Source organism: Saccopteryx leptura, chromosome 3, assembly GCF_036850995.1.
Source record: "Saccopteryx leptura isolate mSacLep1 chromosome 3, mSacLep1_pri_phased_curated, whole genome shotgun sequence".
Lineage (NCBI taxonomy): Eukaryota > Metazoa > Chordata > Mammalia > Chiroptera > Emballonuridae > Saccopteryx > Saccopteryx leptura.
The window spans coordinates 9,190,843-9,218,386 of record NC_089505.1 but is presented as its reverse complement, the minus strand read 5'-3'; the positions used below and the strand labels follow the sequence as shown (position 1 = coordinate 9,218,386).

The 27,544-nt window shown below is 43.5% G+C and overlaps 1 protein-coding gene across 1 annotated transcript in view; it reads right to left on the bottom strand.

Moving 5' to 3' along the window:
• RSPH3 (radial spoke head 3) overlaps positions 1-24,898 on the bottom strand; it is a 38,988-nt gene extending 14,090 nt beyond the window's left edge. The window contains exons 1-8 of the mRNA XM_066372917.1: positions 24,524-24,898; positions 21,932-22,016; positions 13,682-13,817; positions 11,801-11,946; positions 10,620-10,823; positions 8,252-8,414; positions 4,745-4,831; positions 4,076-4,336 (exon numbers count right to left, since the gene is read on the bottom strand). Coding sequence (XP_066229014.1) covers positions 4,113-4,336; positions 4,745-4,831; positions 8,252-8,414; positions 10,620-10,823; positions 11,801-11,946; positions 13,682-13,817; positions 21,932-22,016; positions 24,524-24,609 — 1,131 coding nt within the window. The 5' untranslated portion in view covers positions 24,610-24,898 and the 3' untranslated portion in view covers positions 4,076-4,112. The remainder of the gene's footprint in view (positions 1-4,075; positions 4,337-4,744; positions 4,832-8,251; positions 8,415-10,619; positions 10,824-11,800; positions 11,947-13,681; positions 13,818-21,931; positions 22,017-24,523) is intronic.
• Between the last annotated feature and the right edge of the window lie 2,646 nt (positions 24,899-27,544).

Below are 27,544 nucleotides of genomic sequence, written 5' to 3'. Positions count from 1 at the left end.
ACGTACTGGAGTATAGAATAGGGTTGATATAGAAATAAAATGATTCTGTCTCCCTCCAAATGCCATGACTATGAACTAAAAAGCGTAGGTTATAATGGGACAGATTTTGACATAGCATGAAAATTTTTTCTAATGGGAAATGTCCAATAATGCTATTGACCAAGCATTTACCGTAGCCTCAGTCAGGGGAGATAAAAATGCTATTCTAGAGTAGCTCACAGAGTGTAAGCTTCATCCTTAAAGGCGTTAAAAAAAGTATAAATGATCGCCTGTTAAGGACCCTGTATCGGATGGGAGACTGAAGAGTACGACAGCTAAGGTCCATTCTAAAACTAGCGTTTTAAGTATCTGAGATGCAAGTGGACGTGCACTAGCATCCTTGCAGAGCTGACAGATGACTTTAGGGCAAGACAAGTTATTCAGTGTGTGTCTAGAGACTCCAAGGAATACAATCTATTTTTGAACTCTTTGTCTACTAAGGTCTCTTTATGGTCATTAAATTATGTATGAGTTTGGAGGCAAGTTAACTTTACCTGAAGATTTTACTGACACCTAGTGGTAAATATGGATATCAATATAATCTAAAATGTTAGAAGATAATACTAGGTATAAAAATTAAAATATTCAATGTTTATAAAAAATTACTGTACATAGTGATAAAATTTATTTACATATTAAACTCTATTTTTAAATGGATTGAAAGTTGTTTAAATATAATCTTTAAGATACCTTTATTCTGAAATTTCAAACTTTTAAGTATTTTGATTTTATTTTATAAGCAAACTTATTCCATCTTTTAACTCTTATATTTCAGTTGTACTATTTTCATGGTTTATGAAAAACAGAAAAATCTCTATTAAATTTTAATTTGTAAGTTAATGTCACTGGGACACAAAGGTAAATACGCCCTAATTCAAAGTAAGAATTACAGACACCAATCCAACACCATTAACAATACTTTCTAATGATGGTGACACGCTATTTGTAACATTCTTATCTGTATTTCTGACTGTGAACAAACTTGGAAAGGTTGGTTCTGATTAGACCTAGGAACTAGGGTCTATGGGGCATTTAAACCCATGTTGGAGCCTCTTCAGAATGCCTTTATCCTAAATAAATTGAGATAAATGGCAATGACTATATATATATATATATATATACATATATATATGAAGGACTTCCCAGGGCATGCCAACACAAGTCACAATGGCTAGATGCTTTGATGCCTAACACTAGAGAAAATTACTTTCACCTCTCTGATCTATTTTAGTGATATGGGAATTTATGTTGGGGATAATACTCTCTATACATTTATTACATATCATCCATTGTATTACTAGTTAGCTTCTGTTAGCTTAGTGTTAGTTTAAACAATAGAAAGAAATGGAGCTCCTAAGGAGAGTATTAGCAAACGTGGGCAAAGCCAATGCAAGTCTGAAAATTTTATGCACTCATCCCATTTGCAGAGTTGTTTACAGTTAGAAAAAACCAAGCCATAAGGAACCCAAGCATATCGCCTTACAATCTACCATACAATATTTCACATGCTTGGAGAAATTCCTTATAAACTTTGGGAAAATTTAAAGATTCCTTTAATATTATTTTCCCCAGATGATATGTAACATATAATATTTGTTTTTTCTTACAGGGGCAGTGCCCTAACACCTCAAATAGTTTTGTTTCTCTCTAGGATGGAATAGGATGGCAGTTAGGCTAAACCGATTTCAGTGTGAGGTCTACAAATTTCTGTGTATTTTGATAAATTGAGTTAACTTATGGAATTATAGGGCCAGGTCTGAATGTTTAACAAAGCATCTGCGAAGTGCTTAACAAACTGGATTATTGTAAAAAAGGATTAGAATTGTGGAAGGTAATCTCAAATCCATTTTGAAAGCATTCTTAAAATTGTAGTTACTCTGTTTTTTAAAAAATTAATGATATCATTTCTTAAAAACATATTTTCAATTTTTAAATTAATTTTTTTAGAGAGAGAGAGGGAAGAAGAGGCAGAGAGAGAGAGAGAGAGAGAGAGAAATTTCATTTGTTGTTCCATTTATTTATGCATCCATTTGTTGATTCTTGTATGCACCCTGACCCAGGATTGAGCCTGCTACACCCTTGATGTATTGGGACAATGCTCTTGAACCGACTGAACTCCCCAGCCAGGGCTAAAACTGTAGGCATTTTAAAATCAGTAATAATACGAAGATCAGCAAGAGCCCTAATTAAGAAAAAAATTTTGGTCCTCTTGCCAAAATTAACTTTATAAATTTTAGGCTTATCATGAAGACTGCTTAATAAGATGGAACTAACCCAGCAATGAAAACAGGCGTAATCCCAATTTTTAAAATGTTGGTAATGCAATAATTTATTGAAGGTTACTCTTTGTACCTCACAAGGGCTCAGGTTGTTTAGAAGAAAGTACACTCAACTGGAAGATAAGAAGATTCGGTTCCAGCGTTCATACTATTACTTAGCAGGCTTGTCACCAATGGCAGGTGGCACTAGCGCCCTGAGCCGTGTTCTTGTGTCAAGCAGACTTCCTGCAACCCCTGGCAGGGTGCCAGCACTCAGCGGGGCTCAGCACCGTTTGCTGGCTGACCGACCTCGTGACTGAGAACGAAGATTAAAATATTGTCACACATACTTCAGAAGGGGAGCCACGAGACCTGTGGTGGCGCAGTGGATAAAGTGGCGAACTGGAATGCTGAGGTCACCGGTTCGAAACCCTGGGCTTGCCTGGTCAAGGCACATATGGGAAGCAACTACTAGGAGTTGATGCTTCCCACTTTACCCCCCTTTCTCTCTCCCTCTCTCTCTCTCTGCCTTCTTTCTAAAAATCAATAAATAAATTTTTTTTAAAAAGAGGAGGGGAGCCATGAGGTGTAAATGATTAGTGATGTACGGAAACCGGTTTGAGAGCCCGATGATGCTATATATAGTGGTCCGTCCTCGTCACAAGAGGAGAAAGACATTCTTTCTCCATTGTTAAACTATGGATACATTTCCGATACCTAACATAAAAAGAAATTAAGGTAAAAATGTGTTAATAACTACAAGTTACTTCAAATTACGGCAGCTCACATATCAATAAATACTCAGAGAGAAGTGGGCTGTGTCCACCGAAAACCTCAGGAGACTTCCGTGATTGCTGAAGGTTAGTTAACAAAACCTTACAGATCAAACATCTTATCTCCAACAGTGCAAGTAAGTTCTCCACACAAGCTCAGACTAAAAGCCAAATGTGCTTTGCCTATACTACATATAATAAAGTCATAACATATAATATCTTACATTAAAAAGGATTTATATGTACTAAAGTTGAAAGATTTAAGATATATTGTCAGGTAGGTGAAAGATGCAATCAATACATTTATATTTATATAGAGAGAAGTCAACCCATATATTTCTAGGTGTTCAAATATATAAATATCTTCAAAAGGGCTTAAAAAGTATACGCTAATTAATATCCGAAGTTATCTCTGGGGAAGAGAGTGGACTTGCTGAAGGGTGTGTAGAGATTTAGTTTTACTGGCCTCGCCAGTAAAGCAGGAATGTGAAAAAAGAGATGAGAGAAGATTACCAAGTCACAGACTCCTCTGCCTTTGTTAAGAATTGGAGATGGAATGGGGAGCTCCCTGCTAATTCTATACAAACACGGGTATGCTTCCTGGTTCTTAAAAGAGGGTGTACAACACTTTGTCACAGAACTTAGATGTTCCTTCCCAGAGCAAGTCACACAGTTTCCCTGCAGAGAAGAAAAGCTCATGGCACTGATATCTAACATTAAATATCATATTTACTAAAACAACAACAACAACAAAAAACTAACCCACAAATTAGAAAGATAAGGAAAAATGTATTTGTTAGTTATATATAGTAATAATGAGAAGCTTGTAATTAAGCATAATTCTCATTAGAGTTGTAACTTCTAGATATCCTACTAGTAAATCAATGTAGTATTTAAGTTTCCCTTATTATTGGTTTTATTGTTTCAGTGGATTCGCTTTGCCCAATCCATTATGTTGAGTAATAGTACACAGTTTGCGTAGCCTAAGGGGACTCACGTCATTACCTGACTGCTTGGCACGCTGATGGGCTGTGGACTGGTGTCACGGTTTCGAGATGCCCCCACGTTGTGACTGGTCTTCCCTTCCAAAGAACTTGCTTGTTTCGGTTGGTTTTTCTCCTTCTTTCATAAGCTTTCTTCCTTGGGATGACAGCCTCTGGCTGCGCCTTCCCTCGTACGCCGTCCTTTGTTCCTGGAATTCCCTCGGGGGGTTGTCCCTCTGCTCATACATCGTCAGCTGCCTCTCAACCGCGTCACGGATCAACACTGAGAATTTTTACATACAGAAGTCACTGTGATTTTTTGTATTTCAGTGGTTAGTTATAATGCTGACACATAGATGAGTATAAAACACTCTCCAGACCTCGTCCCTTCCCTACATCATAGCCTTTTATATAAAGTCAGTGCACTTACCTTCTGAGCCACTTAATGAATCAAATATGAGTTATGTCCAATGTCTGTTTTTAACAAGATATCATTTATATTTAACAAAAGATGTTAATACTGATCAAATTATAGAAGAACTAAAAATAATATTGAGGGTAAAAATCTGCACCTTGGTTAATATCATTGACAGACTGAAAAATTAAGAACTAAAATTGTAAAATTACCACCTTTCTTCTTCTTATTTCTTCTACCGAGGAATTTTAGAGGACTTTTAAATAAAATACTTACTGTCCAGCACCGTCCTTCCCACCATGTGTTGTTCCATCGTTCTGTCCACTTCATTCATGAGCCATGGGAGGAATCCTGTCTCAATATCTGCAATAAAAAAGTTCATTTTAATCCTCAAGCGGTTTTTACAACTCATCATAGATAGGAGTAATCTGTGCTTCCCCATACAATGTCAACACTGTCAGCATTGCTTTCCTCACAGAAAAGGTTACTCACAAAGCATTAGTTTTGCCACATTCTCTATAAATGTCCTGGTCCATTTCCTTTCTATTGCAGTAGAAATAGTATTTCCAAAACGCTGAGGCCTTCTTTGAGGCCCAAGCTCTTAGAGTGGACGGTCCCGGTACACCTGAGGTGGATCAAGGGGGTGGTGGGTCAAGGAGGTGGGGGTGGGGTGGGATGGGGGTCTGCGGCAGAAGTGCGATGGACGTGCAGTCAGTCTGGGATCGGGCACGCCTGTGAACCGCACCCCAACCCCAAGCTCAGGGCTTCCCGGCTGCTGATCAAGACTCAGGATGCAGGTCAGAGGATATCTGACAAGAAGGCTATCTAGAAACCAGGGGTTTCATTAGTGATACATTTGTTCAAACTGAAATCTGCACTACTGTGTGAGCCTTTTAAAACTATGTTCCATTACAATATATATTTTAATGTTCAAAAATAGCTTTTTTGTATGTCCCTGGCTGTGTAGCTCAGTTGGTTAGAGCATTGTCCCAGTATACCAACGGTTCGGCCATCTGTCAGGGCACATACACGAATCAATCTATGCAAGCATAAATAAGTGGAACAACAACCCAGTGTTTTTCTCTCTCTCTCTTTCTCTCTCAAATCAATTTTAAAAAATAGCTTTCTTAGGAGTAGGCATCTACTTTTTATTTTTTTAATTAATTAATTTGAGAGAGACAGGAAAGAAGGGGGCAGAGGAGAGGGGTGAGAAGCAGCAACTGGTAGTTGCTTCACTTTAGTTGCTTATTGATTGCTTCTCATATAGGACTTGATGGGATGTGGGGGGGAGGAGCTCAAGCTGAGTCAGTGACCCCTTGCTCAAGCCCACGACCTTGGGCTTCAAGCCAGCAACCTTTGGGCTCAAGCCAGAGACCATGAGGTCATGTCTATGCTCCCACGCAAAAGCTGGTGACTCCGTGATTAAGCTGGCAACCTCCAGGTTCAACCTGGGGACCTTAGCGTCCCACGTCCACGTTCTATCCACTGCACCACCACCATTAGGCTCACTTTTATTTTTCAGTGGGGTGTCAACAGTGTGATAGAATATCATATTCACTACTATAAGTAATTTTAAGGTAGGTATGAATCTATTTATAAGCTTTTTCATGACCTACAACTGACTTTCAGAAATTCATGAGAAAGAAAGGTTGTTGGCCTGTGTGCTGAAACAGTAAGATGGTAGCAAGGCACGTGGACTAGGAGTCAGGGTCCAGTTGGGCTGCGCCGGCGTGCTGCCTATGGGGTGGTCGGGAGCAAGGCGCGTGGACCGCGAGTCAGGCACGTGGACCCGGAGCAAGGCACGTGGTCTGGGAGTCAGTGTGGTCGCGCTGCACTGCGTGCTGCCCGCGGAGTAGTCGGGAGCAAGGCACGTGGTCTGGGAGTCAGTGTGGTCGCGCTGCACTGCGTGCTGCCCGCGGAGTAGTCGGGAGCAAGGCCCGCGGACCGGGAGTCAGGGTCGGGTCGGGCCGGGCTACGCCTGCGTGCTGCCAGCGGAAGGGAACAAGGCACTGAACTTCTCTGAGCCTCAGTTCCTAGTTCTGCAGAATGGGGATTAATCTACCCCAGCCACCCCACAGGGTTATTGGGAGGATCACATGGTATCACGCATGAAAAACACTGTATACATCAAAGTACAATATAAATGTAAACTAATACTATTGGTGTGTAATCGGACCTCTGCGTATTGAGCTGAATATGTAGTCAGTGCAAAAGGCACATTGCTAACATGTATCCGAATACCAGTAGTCATTTGAGGTGGGACCTGTACCCACAGCATCGAGGACCGAAGACCTTTGAGTTGGAGGGACGAGGGGCGGTGAGAAAACGGCAGCCCTGACCCCCCTGGGGCCAGACCCACTGGAGCGGCGGCTCTGAGGGGACACGAGCAGGTTTGGGTTCTGTAAAGGCAGAGCCCAGGTCTCCTTTTTTTTTTTTTTTTTTTTTTTTTGTATTTTTCTAAAGCTGGAAATGGGGAGAGACAGTCAGACAGACTCCTGCATGTGCCCGACCGGGATCCACCTGGCACGCCCACCAGGGGCAACGCTCTGCCCACCAGGGGGCGATGCTCTGCCCCTCCGGGGCATCGCTCTGCCGCGACCAGAACCACTCTAGCGCCTGGGGCAGAGGCCAAGGAGCCATCCCCAGCGCCCGGGCCATCTTTGCTCCAATGGAGCCTTGGCTGCGGGAGTGGAAGAGAGAGAGAGGAAGGAAGGGGGAGGTGGAGAAGCAAATGGGCGCTTCTCCTATGTGCCCTGGCCGGGAATCGAACCCGGGTCCCCCGCACGCCAGGCCGACGCTCTATGGCTGAGCCAATCGGACAGGGCAGGTCTCCTTTTTTTTTTTTTTTTTTTTTTTTTTTTTCATTTTTCTGAAGCTGGAAACAGGGAGAGACAGTCAGACAGACTCCCGCATGCGCCCGACCGGGATCCACCCGGCACGCCCACCATGGGGCAGCGCTCTGCCCACCAGGGGGCGATGCTCTGCCCATCCTGGGCGTCGCCATATTGCGACCAGAGCCACTCTAGCGCCTGGGGCAGAGGCCGAGGAGCCATCCCCAGCGCCCGGGCCATCTTTGCTCCAATGGAGCCTTGGCTGCGGGAGGGGAAGAGAGAGACAGAGAGGAAAGCGCGGCGGAGGGGTGGAGAAGCAAATGGGCGCTTCTCCTGTGTGCCCTGGCCGGGAATCGAACCCGGGTCCTCCGCACGCTAGGCCGACGCTCTACCGCTGAGCCAACCGGCCAGGGCCCAGGTCTCCTTTTTAATCTCCAACACCTAATGCAGTGCCCGGGATGGTGTGAACACCTAACAGTAACCCAACAAAGGACCTTAATTGCCGCCCCAAAGGGCTTTTGATTAGAATAGAAAATCAGCTGAGAAAAAGTTAACTTGAATATACATGTACATTATGGCTTACAAAAGTTTCATATCATGACAGGTACCTCCTGAATAGTCCTCATCTCACAGTAAGAAAACTGAAGCTTGTACAGCTATGTATTTAACCATGAAGCCGGGTCCCTAATGCAAACTTACCGCCAAGTCCGTTCTGCTTTCTACAGGCCCATGTTCCCTCTGAATCAAGACAAACTAACATACTGAAATCAAGATCTTTAAAATATACTTACTAGTAATAGCATTTACTTAAAACAACTATAATTGACTTTTTGATTTGCTTCAGAGATAGAAAGATTCCAATTCAAAATAAAAATGGGCAGGGGATAAATCTGAACTGTTAGGACGACGCTCATTGTAACAGGAGTTAATCGAATAAAAATCCTCCACAAACCTCTTTCAACGGGGTCAAAAAAGTAGCCACCTTCCCGGAGGCTGTCGAACACCGAAGGGAGCAGGTTGGCGACGAAGCGCTGCGCGAAGGCCTGGGCCGCGATCTTCCGCGAGGTCTCCTTGTGCTTCTGCACCACCTCCCACTGCTGGCGCTTCCGCCGGTCCTGCCCCGAGAGAGCCCCGTCACTCCTGGGCACTCAGCTGTGTGCCCGCCCCGAGCCCTCAGGCCAGTGTGAGAACAATTGGGACTCATATTTGTGTGTGTGTGTGTGTGTGTGTGTGTGTGTGTGTGTGTACACAAACAGCAAGGTGTCTATTAAAGGTTCATATTTTCCATCAAGATTTTAATGAATGCCAATAGCTAATAGGTACTGAACTCAGTAAAGAGAGGGAGCTATGGTAAAATTCATCTCCTGATCTATTTTCTCTCTCTCTCTCTCTCTCTCTCTCTCTCTGTGTGTGTGTGTGTGTGTGTCTCAGAGACAGAGAGAGGAGACAGAGAGGGACAGATAGGGTCAGACAGACAGGAAGGGAAAGAGATAAGCATCAATCTTCCTTGTGGCACTTTAGTTGTTCATTGATTGCTTTCTCATATGTGCCTTGCGGGGGGGGGGGGGGGGGGCTACAGCAGAGTAAGTGACCCTTGCTCAAGCCGTGACCATGGGGTCATGTCTATGATCCCATGCTCAAGCCAGCAACCGAGCCTGTGCTCAAGTGGATGAGCCTGTGCTCAAGCTGGTGATCTCAGGGTTTCAAATCTGGGTCCTCCACGTCCCAGTCCGACACTCTATCTATCCACTGCACCACCGCCTGGTCAGGCACCTAATCTATTTTCAAGTAAAACAATTTCAAGATACACATATTTGACTGTATGGATGATATCAAAGGATTATAAGTTATACATATTTTTATGTAGTACTATAAAGTATTGCTGATATGAAATTTTAGTTGCTGAGACATCTTCAGTTAAGAATCTTGGCCAATGATGTCTCATTTGAAATAACTCTCTGAAGTCATAAAGTTCCAAAAATTCTAACACCTCTTTTTCATTGTTGCTGCTTCTTGTAGACTATACAATATCTGTAAAGCTAATGGACCATTTTTCTACTCTCATGTGCACTGGAAACATTATTTTCTAATTAATATATTTTCAAAGTTTAAGCAAATATAAATCTAGATTTGTATTCTTCATTTTTTCATAATACATTTCCTAATAGTAAATATACTAAAAAAATAAATCAGTATTCTTTGATAGATTTCACTGATTATTTCAACAAGCTAATTTGGTCAGTGTTCATTTTATATTTGTAAACAAATAGTCTGCATTTGCACAGCCTTTACCCTAAGCCATATGCTCTTTACACAATTAATTATTCATTTTGGAGGGAAACTGAAAGCCCATTTAATTAGGTATTTAGTAGAAGATCCCGACAACGAAGCCTTTCTGTGCAGTAAGAGGGATCCTTGGGAAAGGAACTGTGTCAGGTACGAAGGCCCCTTTAGAATCCAGTTCTGCGGTGTCCAGCAGATGCTGACGGCTACTCCAGGCCCACTGAGCCTCGTTTTTCCTCACTGGAGGTTAGTAGCATCTTTTAAAAATTGGATTCCAAAGCTTTCCTTCTTAAAGGTTTTAAAATCCTATAGTCTAAAATACACTCTAAGGACCCAAGTGGTTCTGGTATGTCCTTAAGGGTATAGAGACGGATCTGGCCACTGAGAAAGGACCCAGAACTCTGTCCGGATCCTCTGCTTCTGATTTACCACCCATCTTGGGTATTTTCACATTTTCCTTCCACCTCTTCTGCCAGTTACTTACAGCAAGACCATGAATTTCTTTCACTAGGGCTCGTGGTGTGTATGTGTATTTAAGATTTTATTATTGATTTTAGAGAGAGGAGAAAAAGAGAAAGAGAAAGAAAGAGAGGAAGGGAGGAAGGAGCAGGAAGCATCAACTTATAGCAGTTGCTTCTCGTATGTGCCTTGACCAGGCAAGCCCAGGGCTTCAAACGGGCGACCTCAGCATTCCAGGTCGGGGCTTTATTCACTGCGCCACCACAGGTCAGGGCTGGGGCTCTTGACATTTAACAGTGCCTTTCCATTGGGGCCTACACAATTTAAATAATTCCACTTGGGACTTTGGGGGAACTCTATTTTGGTACATTTATATATGCTGAAATTGAAAAAATGTAATTCAGTTCATAAAGGATCTATGATCTACAGAACAGGAGAGACCTGGAGAACAAATTCTCGAGTTTTTTTCCTAACACATTTCCAAAGGCCTTTAGCTCTGTAACATACCACATGTAATTGTGAATATAATTTGTTACCCAGCCAAAAGCCCGCCTAAGAAAGCAAAGCGGAGTCCCGACCTTTTCCTCCCGGTGTCGCCTCTCCTGCTCCTCCAGTCTCTGGACCTCGGCCAGCTCGAGGTTCCGGAGCTCTTGGTAGGCGTGCTGGCTGGCCATCAGGTTAGCCAGCTCCTCCTCCTCCAGCACTTCCAGGAGCGACTGCTCAATGACCTTCCCCACCAGGACCTCCAACATTGGTTTGACTTCAAGATCAAAGTCGAAGAGCTTCCGTGCACAAAACAAAGCAAATTTCAAATGGTCATCGTGAACTAAATGTCCCGTGAAACAATGCCCAAAGCAGTAGTGATCAGGTACCACACGTGGAGTGCCTCCTGTGCGGACTATGCTGGTGCTTTAGTTACAGTTTCCAGTCCGGCATCAGCCTGCCCGGCACAGGGTAGCATTTTGTTTATAGGCAAAACCGATTAAGTCAAAGTGATAAAGAGATCTTAGCAGTCATCAACATGAACCCTGAGACTCAACAATTTTCAGATCAAATTCTGAAACCCAAGAGAAATATCTTTTTCTTATTCCCTGCCTTTTCTATTCTTTTTTTTTTTTCTGGTTGTTTTTGATAATAGTTGAAAAACTAAGGAACCAGAGGAATGGCTATTAGGGTAATTTCTGGGATTCAGAGGCAATATACTCTGCTATGGAGCTTGTGAAGACTTATTTTATTTCCCAATTTCTATGAAAATTCTTTCAAGTTCCTTCAAGTCTTAAACCTCCTTTAAGCACTGTGTACATAAGTATTGCCTTCTCTTATATTTCATAAATTGGCCAATTTATACATTCCACATTGACCTGAAAATGTATTTTAGAACTTAACATAGACTGTTTTCATAAAAGTTATATAATCTATAAGCAACTCATAGTAGAATCTTTTATACCAGAGACATATTTTTCCTTATTTGGTACAAATTTACTTATAGTCATACATTAAGCAAGTATGCAGACAAAAATAAAAAACATAGCTAATGATTTGTATTTCTGATCAGCAAAGAGGGGACATCAGAACATGGTATTTAAAAATGTTTCTGCATACTTTAAGATAAAACTAGTAGAGATACATTTGGAAAGAAACACAGTCAGTAGGATCTTGGTGACCATGGAGGGGTTTGTACTCCTCTTATGCTTTTAACTAAAGCTAACTTTCCCGATTTATAATGAAGACGGAAGGAAGCCCAAATAACATACTGTACCTCTCCCTCCAGTACTTGGGTGCCCACATCCCGGCCGGTTTTGGCAGGAATAAAGAGTGGTGTTGGTGGTCTGTCCAAAAATGCATCTGTTTGGCACTCCACATCAACTTCTATTATGCGGTCAGCAATTTCTTCAAGGTATAATTCTAAGAAAATACCATACACATTGAGTTTGAAATTGTGATCTTTTTTAAACATGTATCTGTATCGGAAACTTGAGCTCCTTCAAAATAGAATTAAATGAATCAGAAAGTAAGTCTTAGAAAGTGCTCAAGTGGGGGGGGGGGGGGTGTTACATGTGGTACCAGGCAGTTTTATATATTTGGAAGACCATAGAATCATCCAGGTTAGAATATTTATTGAAAAGTGTAATAGGGGATGCAAAGTTAATAATCCATCCAACTGAGGCCTGTAAGATAGTACACATATAAATATTTGAAGATTCCTGCATATTTAAAATAATTATGCCCCACGGTACTATGTTACTTGATGTTCCCTCTAGCCCAGGGGTCGGAAACCTATAGCTCACGAGCCAGATGTGGCTCTTTTGATGGCTGCATCTGGCTCACAGACAAATCTTCAATAAAAAAATGTTAAAAATATAAAACATTCTCATGTATTACAATCCATTCATTCCCTACCACTCATGTTCATGGTTGCAGGTGGCTGGAGCCAATCACAGCTGTCCTCTGGGACAACACCAAATTTTTATTGGATAATGTGTAACATACACAGGTCGCTGTATGGCTCTCACGGAATTACATTTTAAAATATGTGGCGTTCATGGCTCTCTCAGCCAAAACGGTTCTCAACCCCTGCTCTAGCCTATAGATTATAAATAGTTACATAAAAACACATTTCGCCTTAGGAAAAACATATATGAGGCAAGAGCTGTATGGTATCATGCAAAGAACATGAGAATTGAAGTCAGATGTTGAACAACGACCTAGCCAATTTCGGTCCTGGCCAGTTGGCTCAGTGGTAGAGTGTTGGCCCAGCATGTGGAAGTCCCAGGTTCGATTCCCAGTCAGGGCACACAGGCGAAGCAACCATCTGCTTCTCCATTCTTCCCCTTCTCCTTTCTCTCTGTTTCTCTCTTCCCCTCCCACAGCCAAGGCTCCATTGGAGCAAAGTTGGCCCGGGTGCTGAGGATGACTCTATGGCCTCTGCCTCAGGCACTAGAATGGCTCCAGTTGCAATGGAGCAATGGCCCCCGATGGGCAGAGCACTGCCCCCTGGTGGGCATGCTGGGTGGATCCCAGTTGGGCACATGCAGGAGTCTGACTGCCTCCCCGCTTCTAACTTCAGAAAAATAAAAAACAAAACAAAAACAAAACAAGAACCTAGCCAATTACATCCTCTTTGGGCCTCAGTTTCTCTATCTGTATAGGGATCATAATCATCTGTCACCTGGAGCCTTTTACTAATAAATGTGATACACAGGTAAAGGGCCTGGTTTAGTCTCTGAGATACAGGAAAGACAACAAAAGGTGGCTACTGTTGTATCACTTAATGTTATTATAATATAAACATTAAGATTTATCTCTCACAGAATCACAACTCTCTTGGCTCATTCTAGACTTGGCCTCAAGGTAGTGAAAAGCGTGGGGTGGTTCTCTTCCTTTCACCCCTGCTACCCAGAGATAACTGGTGAGTGCACTCACCACCTTGGCTGGGTGCAACGTGCAGCTTGTGTACCCAATATAATAATAAAACACAGTCTACGAATTATTTTAATGAATTGGCTTCTCCTACCCAGTGACTGGGAAAGTACTGGATAACAATGGATACATAAATTACATAAAGGCCAAAAAAGAAAGACCTAACTTAGAAAATGGAGCCAACCAAGGAGTCAGACGCCAAGGACACAGTCACACACACCTGTCTGCACATCCACATGCTTCCTGCCTTCCACGGGTTCTGGTGTGTGTAGTCTGAGCTGTTGTTCTTGGGTTTGTTTTTTGGCAAAAGTCTTCTTCCTGGTCCACTGATGTCTCTGAAGATCTGTATCATGGGACTGCCCATGTTGAGTGAAAAAAAGGCATCTAAAGTTTACAAAATATTTCTCAAAGAATATAGAACAACAACTGCAAAAGTGATTCCCAAAGAGTGTTAAGAGCACCTGTCCTCTATGGCTTCCTGATCTTCAGTGACCTGGTGCTTAAAAGTTTACTTCAATTATGCCAGATAATTATAAAGGGGTTTGACAAAGAATAAAAATTACTTCAAACAACAACTGTGAAGTGGGTGTCAAATCTTATCTAGTTGTTTTTCCTCATTGAGGCATTTGTACCATGATTTCCTCTCGTGCCTAGTAACATAGTGTACTTATAAAACTATTTGGGTATAATAAATTTTAATATAGTGTTAAGCAAATGAAAAGCACTAAGATTATTTTTCTTTTTCAATTACAGTTGACATTCAATATTACTTTATACTACTTTCAGGTGTCCATCATAGTGGTCAGACATTCATATAATTTACAAAGTGATTCCTCAGATAAGCCTAGTACCCACTTGGCATCACACATTGTTATTACAATATTATTATTGACTCTTTTACCTTAGTCCAAACACACAAATTCATAAAACAGTAACTTTTTGTCCAAGTGCACAGAACAGTAACTATAGGATCAAAACTGTAATTATTCAGAGCAGTTGTGCACTATTTGGAGGTCCTTGGATTTTGTTTATGTATCTCATTTTGAAATCATTCTCTAATCTGTCTTATCCCAAGGCAAATATGAAAACAGTGGAAAATCATGAAAATACTATGCATGAAAAGACTTTTGATATTTAAAATTAGAATTGAGAATGTTTTACTTGGCCCTGGCCGGTTGGCTCAGTGGTAGAGCGTCAGCCTGGCATGCAGGAGTCCTGGGTTCGATTCCCGGCCAGGGCACACAGGAGAAGTGCCAATCTGCTTCTCCACCCCTCCCCCTCTCCTTCCTCTCTGTCTCTCTCTTTCCGTCTTGCAGCTGAGGCTCCACTGGAGCAAAAAGTTGGCCCAGGTGCTGAGGATGGCTCCGTGGCCTCTGCCTCAGGCGCTAGAATGGCTCTGGTTGCAACAGAGCGACACCCCCTGGTGGGCATGCTGGGTGGATCCCGGTTGGGCGCATGCAGGAGTCTGTCTGCCTCCCCATTTCCAACTTCAAAAAAAAAGGAATGTTTTACTTAAAATGAGAATGTAGTAACACTAATGTTTGTGGGGTTTTTTGGTTTTTTTTTTAAGTTTTTTTTTTTTTTTTTAAACAACACTATAATCACATATCCCTAAGGCAATGGCTACTGTCATTTAAATGCATATATATTTTTTTAGTTGTGGTGATACCATGCACTTATACTATTTCTCTAATGTAACACTATCATAGTAGAAACAAAAGCATGGACTCTGAAGCTCAAATTCCAACTCCTCAGTTTATTAATTACTAGGATTAGTAAAGCTTGAACTAATAACCTAAGTTTTCAGATACTCAGTTTTCTCATCTGTACAATAGAAATACTAATAACATTTATTGAAGGCTTTGGTTGTAAGGAACAAATCAAATGATACTGTAACAAGCCTAAGACAATGCCTGATATAGAATAGCTCCTACATAGTTGCCATTTCCTCTTATTATAAGATAACATAACCACTTTATCCCCCACTAAAAAAATCTATAATTCCATTTTTCTAATTAACTAATATCATTTTGGGATCATTTAGGGAACTTTTCTTTTCTTTGTGTATATATGCTACCTTATTATAAATATGCTTGTTTTTTTTTCATTTTCTTAATGAAACAGAATTATAGTCATGTGCTATAATAATGTTTTTGGTCAACAATATGATGGGGGTCCCATAAAATTATAAAGTTGTTGAAAAATTCCTATCACCTAGTGACACTGTAGCCACTGCAAGACTGTGGCACAGCACATTACTCATGTGCTCATGGCGACCCTGGTGTGAACAAACCCAGTACGCCGCCGTATAAGAGTATATACTTGATAACGACAATAAAAGGCTGTTACTGGCTTATGTGCTTACCACACTATATGTTTTTTAATTTTTAATTAATTTATTTAATTTCCGAAGTGAGAATCAGGGAGGCAGACAGACTCCCACATGCACCCAAACGGGATCCACCTGGCATGCCCACCAGGGGGCAATGCTCTGCCCATCTGGGGCGTTGCTCTGTTGCAACAGGAGCCATTCTAGTGCCTGAGGTGGAGACCATGGAGCCATTCTCAGCACCCAGGCCAACTTTGTTCCAATGGAGCCTTGGCTGCGGGCAGAGAAAAGAGAGACAAAGAGAAAGGAGAGGGGGAAGCACATGATGCTTCTCCTGTGTGCCCTGACTGATAATCGAACCCGGGACTTCCACATAACGGGCGGATGCTCTACCACTGAGCCACCGGCCAGGGCTGGCATACTATATTTTTATCATTTTTTTTCCTTCATAAAAGGGAGAGGCAGGAAGGGAAAGAGAATGAGAAGCATCAACTCATAGTTGCTTCTACTTTAGTTTTGCACCAATTGCTTCTTGTATGTGCCTTGACCAGGGCCAAGCCAGTGTCTCCTTGCTCAAGCCAGTGACCTTTGGGCTCAAACTGGCGAGGTTTGGGTCCTGTAGACAATGCCCTGCTCAAGCCAGCGACCTGGTGCTGATGAACCTGTGCTCAGAGCCAGCAGCCTTGGGGCTTCAAACCAGCGACCTCAGAGTTCCGGGTTGATGCTTTACCCACTGTGCCACCACTGGTCAGGCTAGAATGTACTCTTTCTACTTAGAAAAAAAACGCCATAAAACAGTGTGTCGTACTGTGTGGCCTCAATCAGCCCCATGCATCTCATGTTTATTGTGTTTCTGATTGCAGCATTTTCTCCTGTGCTTGATTTAATCTCATCTTATTTCATACAATAACATGCTGCGCAGGCTTGTAGCCCAGGAGCCACGAGCTATTCCGGATAGCCCAGGTGTGGGCTGGCTGACCTGTCCAGGTCTGCGCAAGTGCGCTCTGTGATGTTCGCACAACAACATTGCCTAACAAGGCACTTCTCAGAACACACCCTGTTGTTAAGCGGGCCATAACTGTATCCATTTCAGCTCTTGAAAGATTTGGGGTAATATAAAACACAAGGAACACAATGCCTAACTTAACTCTTTCAGGTTCTAATTTAAAAAATTTTTAAAGTTTTATTTTGAAATAATTCACAGGAGGTTGCCAAAATAGTAGATCGAGTCCTGTGTACACTTCACCCAGCTTTTTACAATGGTGGCTTTTTCCAAAGTATATATATTTTATACACTTGTAGCATAACATAAAAATCAAGAAACCAACACTAGTAAAATATTAACAGATCTTACTCAGTTTTCTTTTTTTTTTTTTTTTTTTTTTTTTTCATTTTTCTGAAGCTGGAAACGGGGAGAGACAGTCAGACAGACTCCCTCCCGCATGCGCCCGACCGGGATCCACCCGGCACGCCCACCATGGGCGACGCTCTGCCCACCAGGGGGCGATGCTCTGCCCATCCTGGGCGTCACCATGTTGCGACCAGAGCCACTCTAGCGCCTGGGGCAGAGGCCACAGAGCCATCCCCAGCGCCCGGGCCATCTTTGCTCCAATGGAGCCTTGGCTGCGGGAGGGGACGAGAGAGACAGAGAGGAAACCGCGGCGGAGGGGTGGAGAAGCAAATGGGCGCTTCTCCTGTGTGCCCTGGCCGGGAATCGAACCCGGGTCCTCCGCACGCTAGGCCGACGCTCTACCGCTGAGCCAACCGGCCAGGGCCTCAGTTTTCATTTTTTACACGCGTTGACTTGTGTCTGTGGATACACAGTTCTATGTGGTTTTATCCCTAACACAGATGTGAGTAGCTGCCACCGCAGTTGAGATAGAGCCTGTTTTGTTAACACAAAGGGGCTCCTCTGGGTTTTCCTGCATATTTCTCCCAAGTGCCACCTTCATCTCTGTTCCCTGGCAACCACTCATCAGTTCTTCATCCCTACAGCTTTGGCTTTTTGAGGATCTTCCATACAAGGAATCATGCTGTGTATGTCATCTTTTAAGAATGGCTTTTTTCACTAAGTGAAATGTCCTTGAGATCTCGGCAGACTGTTACATGTATCACCAGTTCAATTCTCTTTGTTACTACTGAGTAGCACTTGGTTGTATGGATGGACCAGGTTTGCTTAAGCATTTACCTAGTGAAAGACACTAGAATGTGTTTTCAGTTTTTGGCTATTATGAATAAACCTGCTGTGAATGTTCATTCATGTTCAGGTTTATATGTGAACATAAGTTCCCATTGCTCTGGGATAAACATCTAAGGACGCAAATAGTAAGTGCTTGCTGGTTTTCTTAGGAAGCTACTTAAAAACGTTCCCGAGTGAATGTGCCGCTGTGCATCCCCATCAGCAATGGACAAGAGGTCCGGCTGCTCTCCATCCTCCCCAACACTTGTTGTTACCACTATTTAAAAACTTAGCATTTCTAGCCTGACCAGGCGGTGGTGCAGTGGACAGAGTGTCGGACTAGGACACAGAGAACCCAGGTTTGAGACCTTGAGGTTGCTGGCTTGAGCGCAGGCTCATCTGGCTTGAGCGTGAGCTCACCAGCTTGAGCGTGGGATCCTAGACATGACCCCATGGTCTCTGGCTTAAGCCCAAAAGTCGCTGGCTTGAGCCCAAGGTCACTGGCTTGAGCCCAAGGTCGCTGGGTTGAGCAAGGAGTCACTCGCTCTGCTGTAGCCCCCCCCCATGCCAGTCAAGGTACAAATGAGAAAGCAATCAATGAACAGCTAAGTTGCCACAACAAAGAACTGATGCTTCACATCTCTCTCCCTTTGTCTGTCTGTCCCTATCTGTCCTTCTCTCTGACTCTCTCTGCCTCTGTCAAAAAAAAAAAAAATTGCCTGACCTGTGGTGGCGCAGTGGATAGAGCGGTGACCTGGAACAGTGAGGTTGCCGGTTCAGGGCCCTGGGCTTGCCTGGTCAAGGCACATGGGAGAAACACCTACTCTTGCTTCTCTCTTCCCCTTCTCTCTCTCTCCTCTCTCTAAAAATTAATAAATAAAAACTTAAAAAAAAAATAAAATAAAATAAACTTTCCTTTTTAAAAAAAAAAATTATTAGCATTTCTAAATAGTGTATAGCAATGGCATAACAGGTGTGTAGTTGTGGTTCTAATTTGTATTTCCCTAATGACTAATAATGTCGATTTTTTTAATGTGCTTACTTGCCATCCAAATCTCTTTGGCAAAATATCTAGCCATGTCTTTTGACTATTTTGAACTGGATTGGTTTTTATTTTTATTTTTTTACTTTTGAGAGTTCTTTATATATTTCAGATATAAAGACCTTTGTTGGATATGTGGTTTGCAAATATTTTCTTCCAGTTTGTAGCTTTTTGTACTCTTTTTTTTTTTTTTGTATTTTTCTGAAGTGAAAAGCAGAGAGGCAGACAGACAGACTCCCACATGTGCCAGACCTGGATCCACCCGGCATGCCCACCAGGGGGCGATGCTCTGCCCATCTGGGGCATTGCTCCTTTGCAACTGGAGCCATTCTAACACCTGAGGCGGAGTCCATGGAGCCATCCTTAGAGCCCGCGCCAACTTTGCTTCAATGGAGCCTTGTTTATAGGAGGGAAAGAGAGATAGAGAGGAGAGGGGGAGGGGTGGAGAGGTATATGGGCACTTCTCCTGTGTGCCCTGGCCAGGAATCGAACCTGGGACTTCCACATGCTGGGCCAATGCTCTACCGCTGAGCCAACTGGCCAGGGCTGCTTTTTTGTACTGTTATGAGGATTTTCACATTACCAAGTTTTAAATTTTCATAAAGTCCAATTTATTATCTTCATTCTTTGGGCAGTGCTTTGCATATCATACCTAAGAATTCTTTGCTTAGTCCTAGATTCTGAAGGTTTGTCCCTAAAAGTTTGTTTTACATTTTACATCTAAACTCAGGATCCATTTGAATTAACTGTTGCTTATGGTGTAAGGTTTAGGTTGTGGTTCACTTAATTTGTTTTGGTCTATGGATGTTCAGTTGCTCCAACACCATTTATTGAAAAAGCTGTCTTCCGTCCATTGAACTGCTTTCATCCCTTTGTCAAAAATTAGTTGGGTGTATTGTGCTGGTATATTTCTGAGCTCTCTATTCTGTTCTAATGGTCCCTGTATCTATTCTTCCACCAGTAGTACCCTATTTTGATACAATTACTACTATCATATTTGATAAGTCTTAACATAGGGTAGAGTAATTCTTCCCACTGTATTCTTTTTTTCCAAAATGGTTTTAACTATTTTAGTTCCTTTGCCTTTCCATATAAGTTTTAGAATATGCTTGTCCAGCTCTACATAAATCTTGCTGGGATTTTGATAGAAACTGTGTTATTCTTCTAGATCAATTTGGGAAGAATTCACATCTTCACAATGGTGAGTCTTTCAATTCGTGCACCTGGTATGTCTTTCCATTTCTTTTTTTTTTTTTTTTTTTTTTTGCATTTTTCTGAAGCTGGAAACGGGGAGAGACAGTCAGACAGACTCCCGCATGTACCCGACCGGGATCCACCCGGCACGCCCACCATGGGGCGATGCTCTGCCCACCAGGGGGCGATGCTCTGCCCATCCTGGGCGTTGCCATGTTGCGACCAGAGCCACTCTAGTGCCTGAGGCAGAGGCCACAGAGCCATCCCCAGCGCCCGGGCCATCTTTGCTCCAATGGAGCCTTGGCTGCAGGAGGGGAAGAGAGAGATAGAGAGGAAGGCGCGGCAGAGGGGTGGAGAAGCGAATGGGCGTTTCCCCTGTGTGCCCTGGCCGGGAATCAAACCCGGGTCCTCCGCACGCTAGGCCGCTAGGCCGACGCTCTACCGCTGAGCCAACTGGCCAGGGCGTCTTTCCATTTCTTTAGATTGTCTTTAGTTTCTTCCATCAGCATCTTGTGATTTTTATCCTGCATGCCCTACGCGTGTTTTGATTTATATCGAGGCATTACAGGTTTTTGAAGTGACTGTAAATGGTATTGTGTTTTACATTTTGTTTCGTGTTCCTTTCCAGTGTACAGAAATATGACTGATCTTCGTGTTTTGATCTTGTATCCTGTGATGTTGCCCAACCCAATGATTAGTTCTAGGTCTTTCTGTAGATTCAGTGGGATTTTCTATGTAGACAATCACGTCACCTGCAGTCAGGGTCCGTCTTCCTTCCACCTTTCTGGTCTGGATCTAGCATTGGCTGGAACTTCTGGTACTATGTTGACTAAGGGTGACGGGTGTAGGCCCTTCGACTTGTTCCGAGGGGAGAGAGCATTCCCTTTTCCCCATTCATTATAATATGAGCTGCATGCTCTTCATCAAGTTGAGGAAACCCCCTCAGTTCTTTTTATTATTATTATTATTTAAGATTTTATTTATTGATTTTATGGGGTGGGGGAAGCGAGAAGTATCAACTCATAGTTGTGTCACTTCGGCTGTTCATTGATCGTTTGTCATATGTGCCTCGACCAGGCGAGACCAGGGTTTCTATCTGGCGACCTTGGCATTCCAGGTCAGCGCTTTACCCACTGGCTCTCCTCAATTCTTAACTTGCTGTGTTTATCATGAATAAGCATTGAATTCTGTTAAGATACTTTTTCTGCATCAACAAAGGCGACCGTGGGATGTTTCTTGTTAACCTGTTGGCAGGGTGGATGACACCGACTCACAAATGCTGGGACACCGCTGCGCCCTGGAATAATCCCACTTGATCACGGCATGTAGCTCTTTCCATGCATTGCTGGATTCTATCTGCTCACGTGTTGTTGAGGGTTTTGTACGTATACTCCCACGACAGCTCCTGGCCTAGAGTTTTGTTATTACTTGCTTTGATTTGGGAATCAGGGCCATCGGGCCTCATAAAGTAAGTTGGGAAGTATTCCGTCCTCTTTGATTTTCTGGAAGAGGTTGTGTGGAACTGATGCACATTCTTTTGCACATGTTGGGTAGGGTTCTCCAGGGAAACTACCTGGGCCTGGAGATTTCTTTGGGGAATGGGGACACTATAAAATCAGAAATTCAATTTCCTTAACAGATATAAGACCATTCATTTTTCTAGAATCCATTTTTCTTTTGTGTGAAGTTCTCGGTCTGCAGCAGACGGGAAAGGGGAAGGACTCACCCGCGTGGCGTGCAGAGCGTACGTGTTGCCTCGGATCACCCGCCTGTCGTACATGATGTTCCCGTAGCGCGGAGGCTCCTCCGTTCTGTAAAAGAGCAGATTCTCAACAGCCTCGGAATACATGGTGCTAACTAGGAAGTCAACTCACTTTTTTTTTTTGTTTTACAGAGACAGAGAGAGGGATAGATAGGGACAGACAGACAGGAATGGAGAGAGATGAGAAGCATCAATCATCAATTCTTCGTTGCGATTCCTTAGTTTTCACTGATTGCTTTCTCATATATGCCTTGACCGTGGGCCTTCGGCAGACCAAGTAACCCCTTGCTCAAGCCAGCAACCTTGAGTCCAAGCTGGTGAGCTTTGCTCAAACCAGATGAGCCCGCGCTCAAGCTGGCGACCTCGGGGTCTCAAACCTGAGTCCTCCGCATCCCAGTCCGATGCTCTATCCACTGCGCCACTGCCTAGTCAGGCTAAACTCATTTTTATACAATTTTATTTCATGAATGATTTGAGAGGGAGAGAAAGCAGGGGTGGGGGGTGAGGGGAAATACCAATTTGTTGTTCTGCGTATTTATGCAGTCACTGGCCGATTCTTACACGTGCCCAGATGGGGAAGAGACCCACAACCTGGGCATGTCAGGATGGTGCTCTAACCAACTGAGCTCCCCAGTCGGGGCAAAGTCAACTCACTTTTAAAAAGACTTAGACTAAGATGAAAATATTTAAAGAAATAGATTTTTGTTTTAGCACAGTCCAAAAAATGAGACAAATGGCTACCACTTACACAATGTTTATTATATGCCAGGCCCTTCACATGTTATTTTATTTATTGCTCACAATAAGCTTCAAGTTGGGAAATAGCAGTCCATTCAAAAAGGAGTCTGCTAGTAAGTGGCAGGGCTGGGCTTAGGCTGTAAAACATTTAACATTAAAAGTTGACAAGGGGCCTGACTTCAAGAACTGACAAAAGTTCAATCCGAGGACTGAAAAGTTACATAAACAGAATCAGGCTTAATGAAATAAACCAAGTTAAATTTCTCATTGTTCTTTAACTTCAAAGATCTTTTAAAATTATAGTTTTCAATATTAACAAAATTTTAATTTGCAGCCTAATGATCAATAGTGAAAAATACAGCTGATATTGTCACTCAAAGTGCTTTAAATGGTATTCTACTTAGGGCTATGAAACCAAATACTAATCTATACCAATAACAGGACTCTGTCAGGAACAATGTTGAGAAGGGTAGTGAATTGCTTATTCATCATATATTGAAACCACGATTGGATAACCCGACTTCACATGACTTAACATCCCGGCACACTGCACTCACTGCTCCTTGTACTTGACCTCCCGGCAGTGCTCAGAGCAGCTGGCCACTCCACACTGAAGCCCTCCCTTTTCTCCACCAGCTCTAAATGCTGTGACACAGACATACTCTTCTGATTGTTCTTCTGTGCCTTCTCCAACGACTCTTTCTCAGCCTGTGTCTGTAACTATTTAAAGGCACCAGAAGTGCTTTTGGAAGGAGTACCTTTTGAAATTGAATCCTTTTATAATATAAATAATCCTCCTCTAAGTTTAAATTTTCTATTTTGGTTTCCTTAAAAGTGATAGGTGCTTCTTATTAAAAATGTCTTTATTGGCCCTAGCTGGTTGGCTCAGTGGCTAGAGTGTCAGCCCAGTGTGCGGCCATCTGGGGTTCCATCCCTGGTCAGGGCACACAGGAGAAGCAACCATCTGCTTCTGTCTCCCTCTCTCTCCCCTTCTCTCCCTCTCCTTCTCTGCAGCCATGACTGGACTGGTTCCAGCGAGGGCCCCAGTCTGCCCATGGATAGAGAGTGTCTATCTCCCCTCCTCTCATTTAAAAAAATAGTCTTTGTCAGAATGAGATAATTATGAATTTGGACTCAGATTTTGAAATAAGCATCATGAGTTATAATTTAGCAATTGAATTGAGTGCTTACTATGTCTCATGCAGGGTTCTAATTGGACAAAAGACACAAAGGTTCCTGCTTCCACGTAACTTTCATTGTTAAGTTCTGCTTATTCCAAAATTTGAGGCTTATCAAAAGAACTTCAAGAAAACCGTAAGGATCACGGCCCTTTCTAAATATGGATATTTGAATATAAGCAAAGCCATATTAATGTAATGATTGGGGTCCAGCATGAAAGGGTCGCCTGATTCTTGACCAAAGACTCGGTGTGGCTCCCTTTTGGCCACGCCATTTACGTTTGTGACAATTTTTTGTACCTGTTTCCCTATCTGCACGGTGACGTTATCAAACCAAGCCCTGAGGACTCGGTTAGAAAATGTATGTCAACGCCCTTAGAAAGGTGCTTGACATTTAGTTGGCCAACAATAAACATCAGCTGACTCAAACTTTCTGAAATAAATCCGCCACCCATTACTCCTGTGAGACAACAAACGGAGGCCCCCACGCCCTCCGGCCTGCACCCCACCACGCCGCGAGAGCCCTGGAGGGGAGTTGACTGCGGCAGCGCGTGGCGGAGGGAAAGCAGCACAGGCAGCTCTACCAGGGCGCAGGGGCCGGTGGGGGTGGGCGGGGCCACAGCGCTGGGGGCTCACTCACGGCTCCATCAGGTTGTCCTGGTAACGCCGGCGCCGGCAGGGCAGGGCCCGGGGCCGGCTGGAGTATGTGTACAAGAAGCGGTCCATGGTCGGAGAGCCGCGGTCAGCCAACGTGGAGGCCGTCGAAGCACGTCTGGAGTCCAAGCACTTCGCTTTCGATGGCTTCGCAGCAGCAGGTGGACACTAAGGCGTCATGGGAACCGGGGAGGTTTACGTTGTGCAAGGGCAGGGATTCCGGGACGCGAGGAGAGTTGTCCAGAAAGGAAGCGGGCGAGAAGGGAGGATGCGAGGGCGAGGGGTGGGAGCTACACTCGGCTGGCTGAAGGGAGCCGAGAGCGCGTCCGCTGCGTCCTCAACGGTTTCCTAGCCACGCCAAATTCCGCCTGGGGCGGGACCTGCAGGCGGGGGCGGGACCTCCAGGCAGTTTCGAGGCGCTGGATTCGCGACTAGGCGCCCCCCGCTCGCACACTTCCGGCCCTCGACTCCGCCCACCGCACCTGGCAGATGCGCCTGCGCGTTAGCAGCTCTAGGGCTAGAAAGGTGGGCGTGGAGCTCTCTGCTGTGTCCTGGGGGAACTAGGCGGCGGTCCCCAGCTCCATTTGGGAATGTGATTTCGGGGCTAGTGTTGGCGCCATTGCCCTAGGCCCATGTGCCTGTGCACCAGCCTTTCGACTGAAAATGGGTGGTAGTAGTAGCACATGAATTTGTAAGTTTTTGCCACCAGGTGTCACTAATTCTTTGTTAGCTTTTAGTAAAATATATATTTTAGTAAGTAAAATAATTGCAGCACAAGTATACCTTGCATTAAAGGAAATACTATTTTAAAAAATCACATCTACAAAGTAGACCAATTAGAAGGTAGTTATTTGTGTTGTGAAAAGGTTTCCTTTCAAGAGCCAGTCTCTCCAGAATATTGACACATGTAAGTGGGTGTACAAGGACGCTGACAGCAATAGGCAAGGAGTCTGCAGACCAGCGGCCTGGATTTAAGGCACTGGATTTGGAGTTAGGGACTGGAGTAGAACTACAGTTTTGCACTTGCTAGCTGTGTGCCCTCTGGAAAAATTTAAGTGATTCTTTGTTTTAGTGACAAACATTTTTTTTGTTATTTAAAAATAACAGATAATAGTTTTACCAGCATTACCCAATTACTTTTGCATACCAAAACAGATCTTGTGTGTATCAGAGTGTTTAGAAAACTGTGAAGTGTTATATCAGTATGAGATTTGAAACAATTTTTATAAAAATTATGCCTAATTTATAGCCATATAGGTTGTACATTAAACAGTTGTCATGGTGAAGACTTGGCTACAAATGGTGGAGATCCATTTGAACTTGCGTGGCAAGAAGAGAATGTTTTGAAGTTTATCGGGATAGTTATGTGATCTCAGGAATGGCAGTGTTAGGGGGCATTAGGCATCACTGGAATCAGGATTTGAATGACACCAGTGTGAGCACCCCAAACTTTCTTCTTTGCATCTATCTGAGGTCATTATTCTCTTTGGCTCCAACTGGCTTCCTCCACGTAACAGGGAACATTTCTGATATTAGGAAGTTTGTAGGACATTCACGTGACATCCTATAGGTCAAGAAGCCAGAGCTAAAGAAGTAAATGCTATAAGATTACCTTGATTTCTGGTGAGGAAAATTGGAATTTATAAAAGCCATTGTCACTTAATATAACCTTCAAATTAAAACAAAAACCAATGTTCTGAAACAATCCAATCTCCTTGGGCCTCCATGACTTTATTTTTAAGTTAGACAATATTGCATGATTGTCCTTTTTTTTTCCAGTAAATTGACATTGTAAAGGATTAAGGTAAAAGGATAGACGTACCTAATTTAAAGACATCAAAGACAAAAAAAGTGGCCCTGGCTGGGTTGCCCAGTGGATAGTGTCATCCTGGTGTGCCAAGGTCACGGGTTCCGTCCTTGATCAGGGCACATATGAGAAGCAGCCAAGGAGTGCACAACTAAATGGAACAACTAAGTGGAACAATGAGTTGATACTTCTCTCTCTCTCTCTTTTTCTCAAATCAATGGAAAAATTAAAAAAAGACTTTAAAATATGAAAATTTACTATGAAAATATAGATACCTGTCTTTTGCAATTTTTCATTTAAAACATTTCACATAGTATTCTTTTAAAAGGCGGCCCTGGCCGGTTGGCTCAGCGGTAGAGCGTCGGCCTAGCGTGCGGAGGACCCGGGTTCGATTCCCGGCCAGGGCACACAGGAGAAGCGCCCATTTGCTTCTCCACCCCTCCGCCGCGCTTTCCTCTCTGTCTCTCTCTTCCCCTCCCGCAGCCAAGGCTCCATTGGAGCAAAGATGGCCCGGGCGCTGGGGATGGCTCTGTGGCCTCTGCCTCAGGCGCTAGAGTGGCTCTGGTCGCAATATGGCGACGCCCAGGATGGGCAGAGCATCGCCCCCTGGTGGGCAGAGCATCGCCCCTGGTGGGCGTGCCGGGTGGATCCCGGTCGGGCGCATGCGGGAGTCTGTCTGACTGTCTCTCCCCGTTTCCAGCTTCAGAAATGAAAAAAAAAAACAAAAAAAAAACACAAGAAATAAAAGGCATCTGATTTGGAATATATATTCATTATAAAAAACCTATTTTTGCATAACTCTCCAGGAACATATGCATAACAATATTGTGAGAAGCACATGACAGTTTTATATATTTAACTTTTAAACCCCAACAAATATGTTCATTACTTTTTACAAAAAACAAAAACAAAACCTTAAATAGTACCATTTGTAAGGTATTTTTCCCCGCCGAGAAGGAAGGAAGGGGCCGGAGCCACGAAGTGTGGAGTAACAAAAGGTTTTATTGAGGAAAGAGCACGCATCCCGCCAGGCGAGGTTCCCTGGCCCCAAGGAAAGATGGAGGCCAGGGAAGTCGCAAGGATTAAACCCCGTGGGAGATATTTAAAGGGGTCCCTCTAGGGAAGTCAAGCTAATATGACGTGGTGAAATCTCACTGGCTGGCAGACGGTCACTTTTTCCCAAAGGGTTCCTGTGAAGCC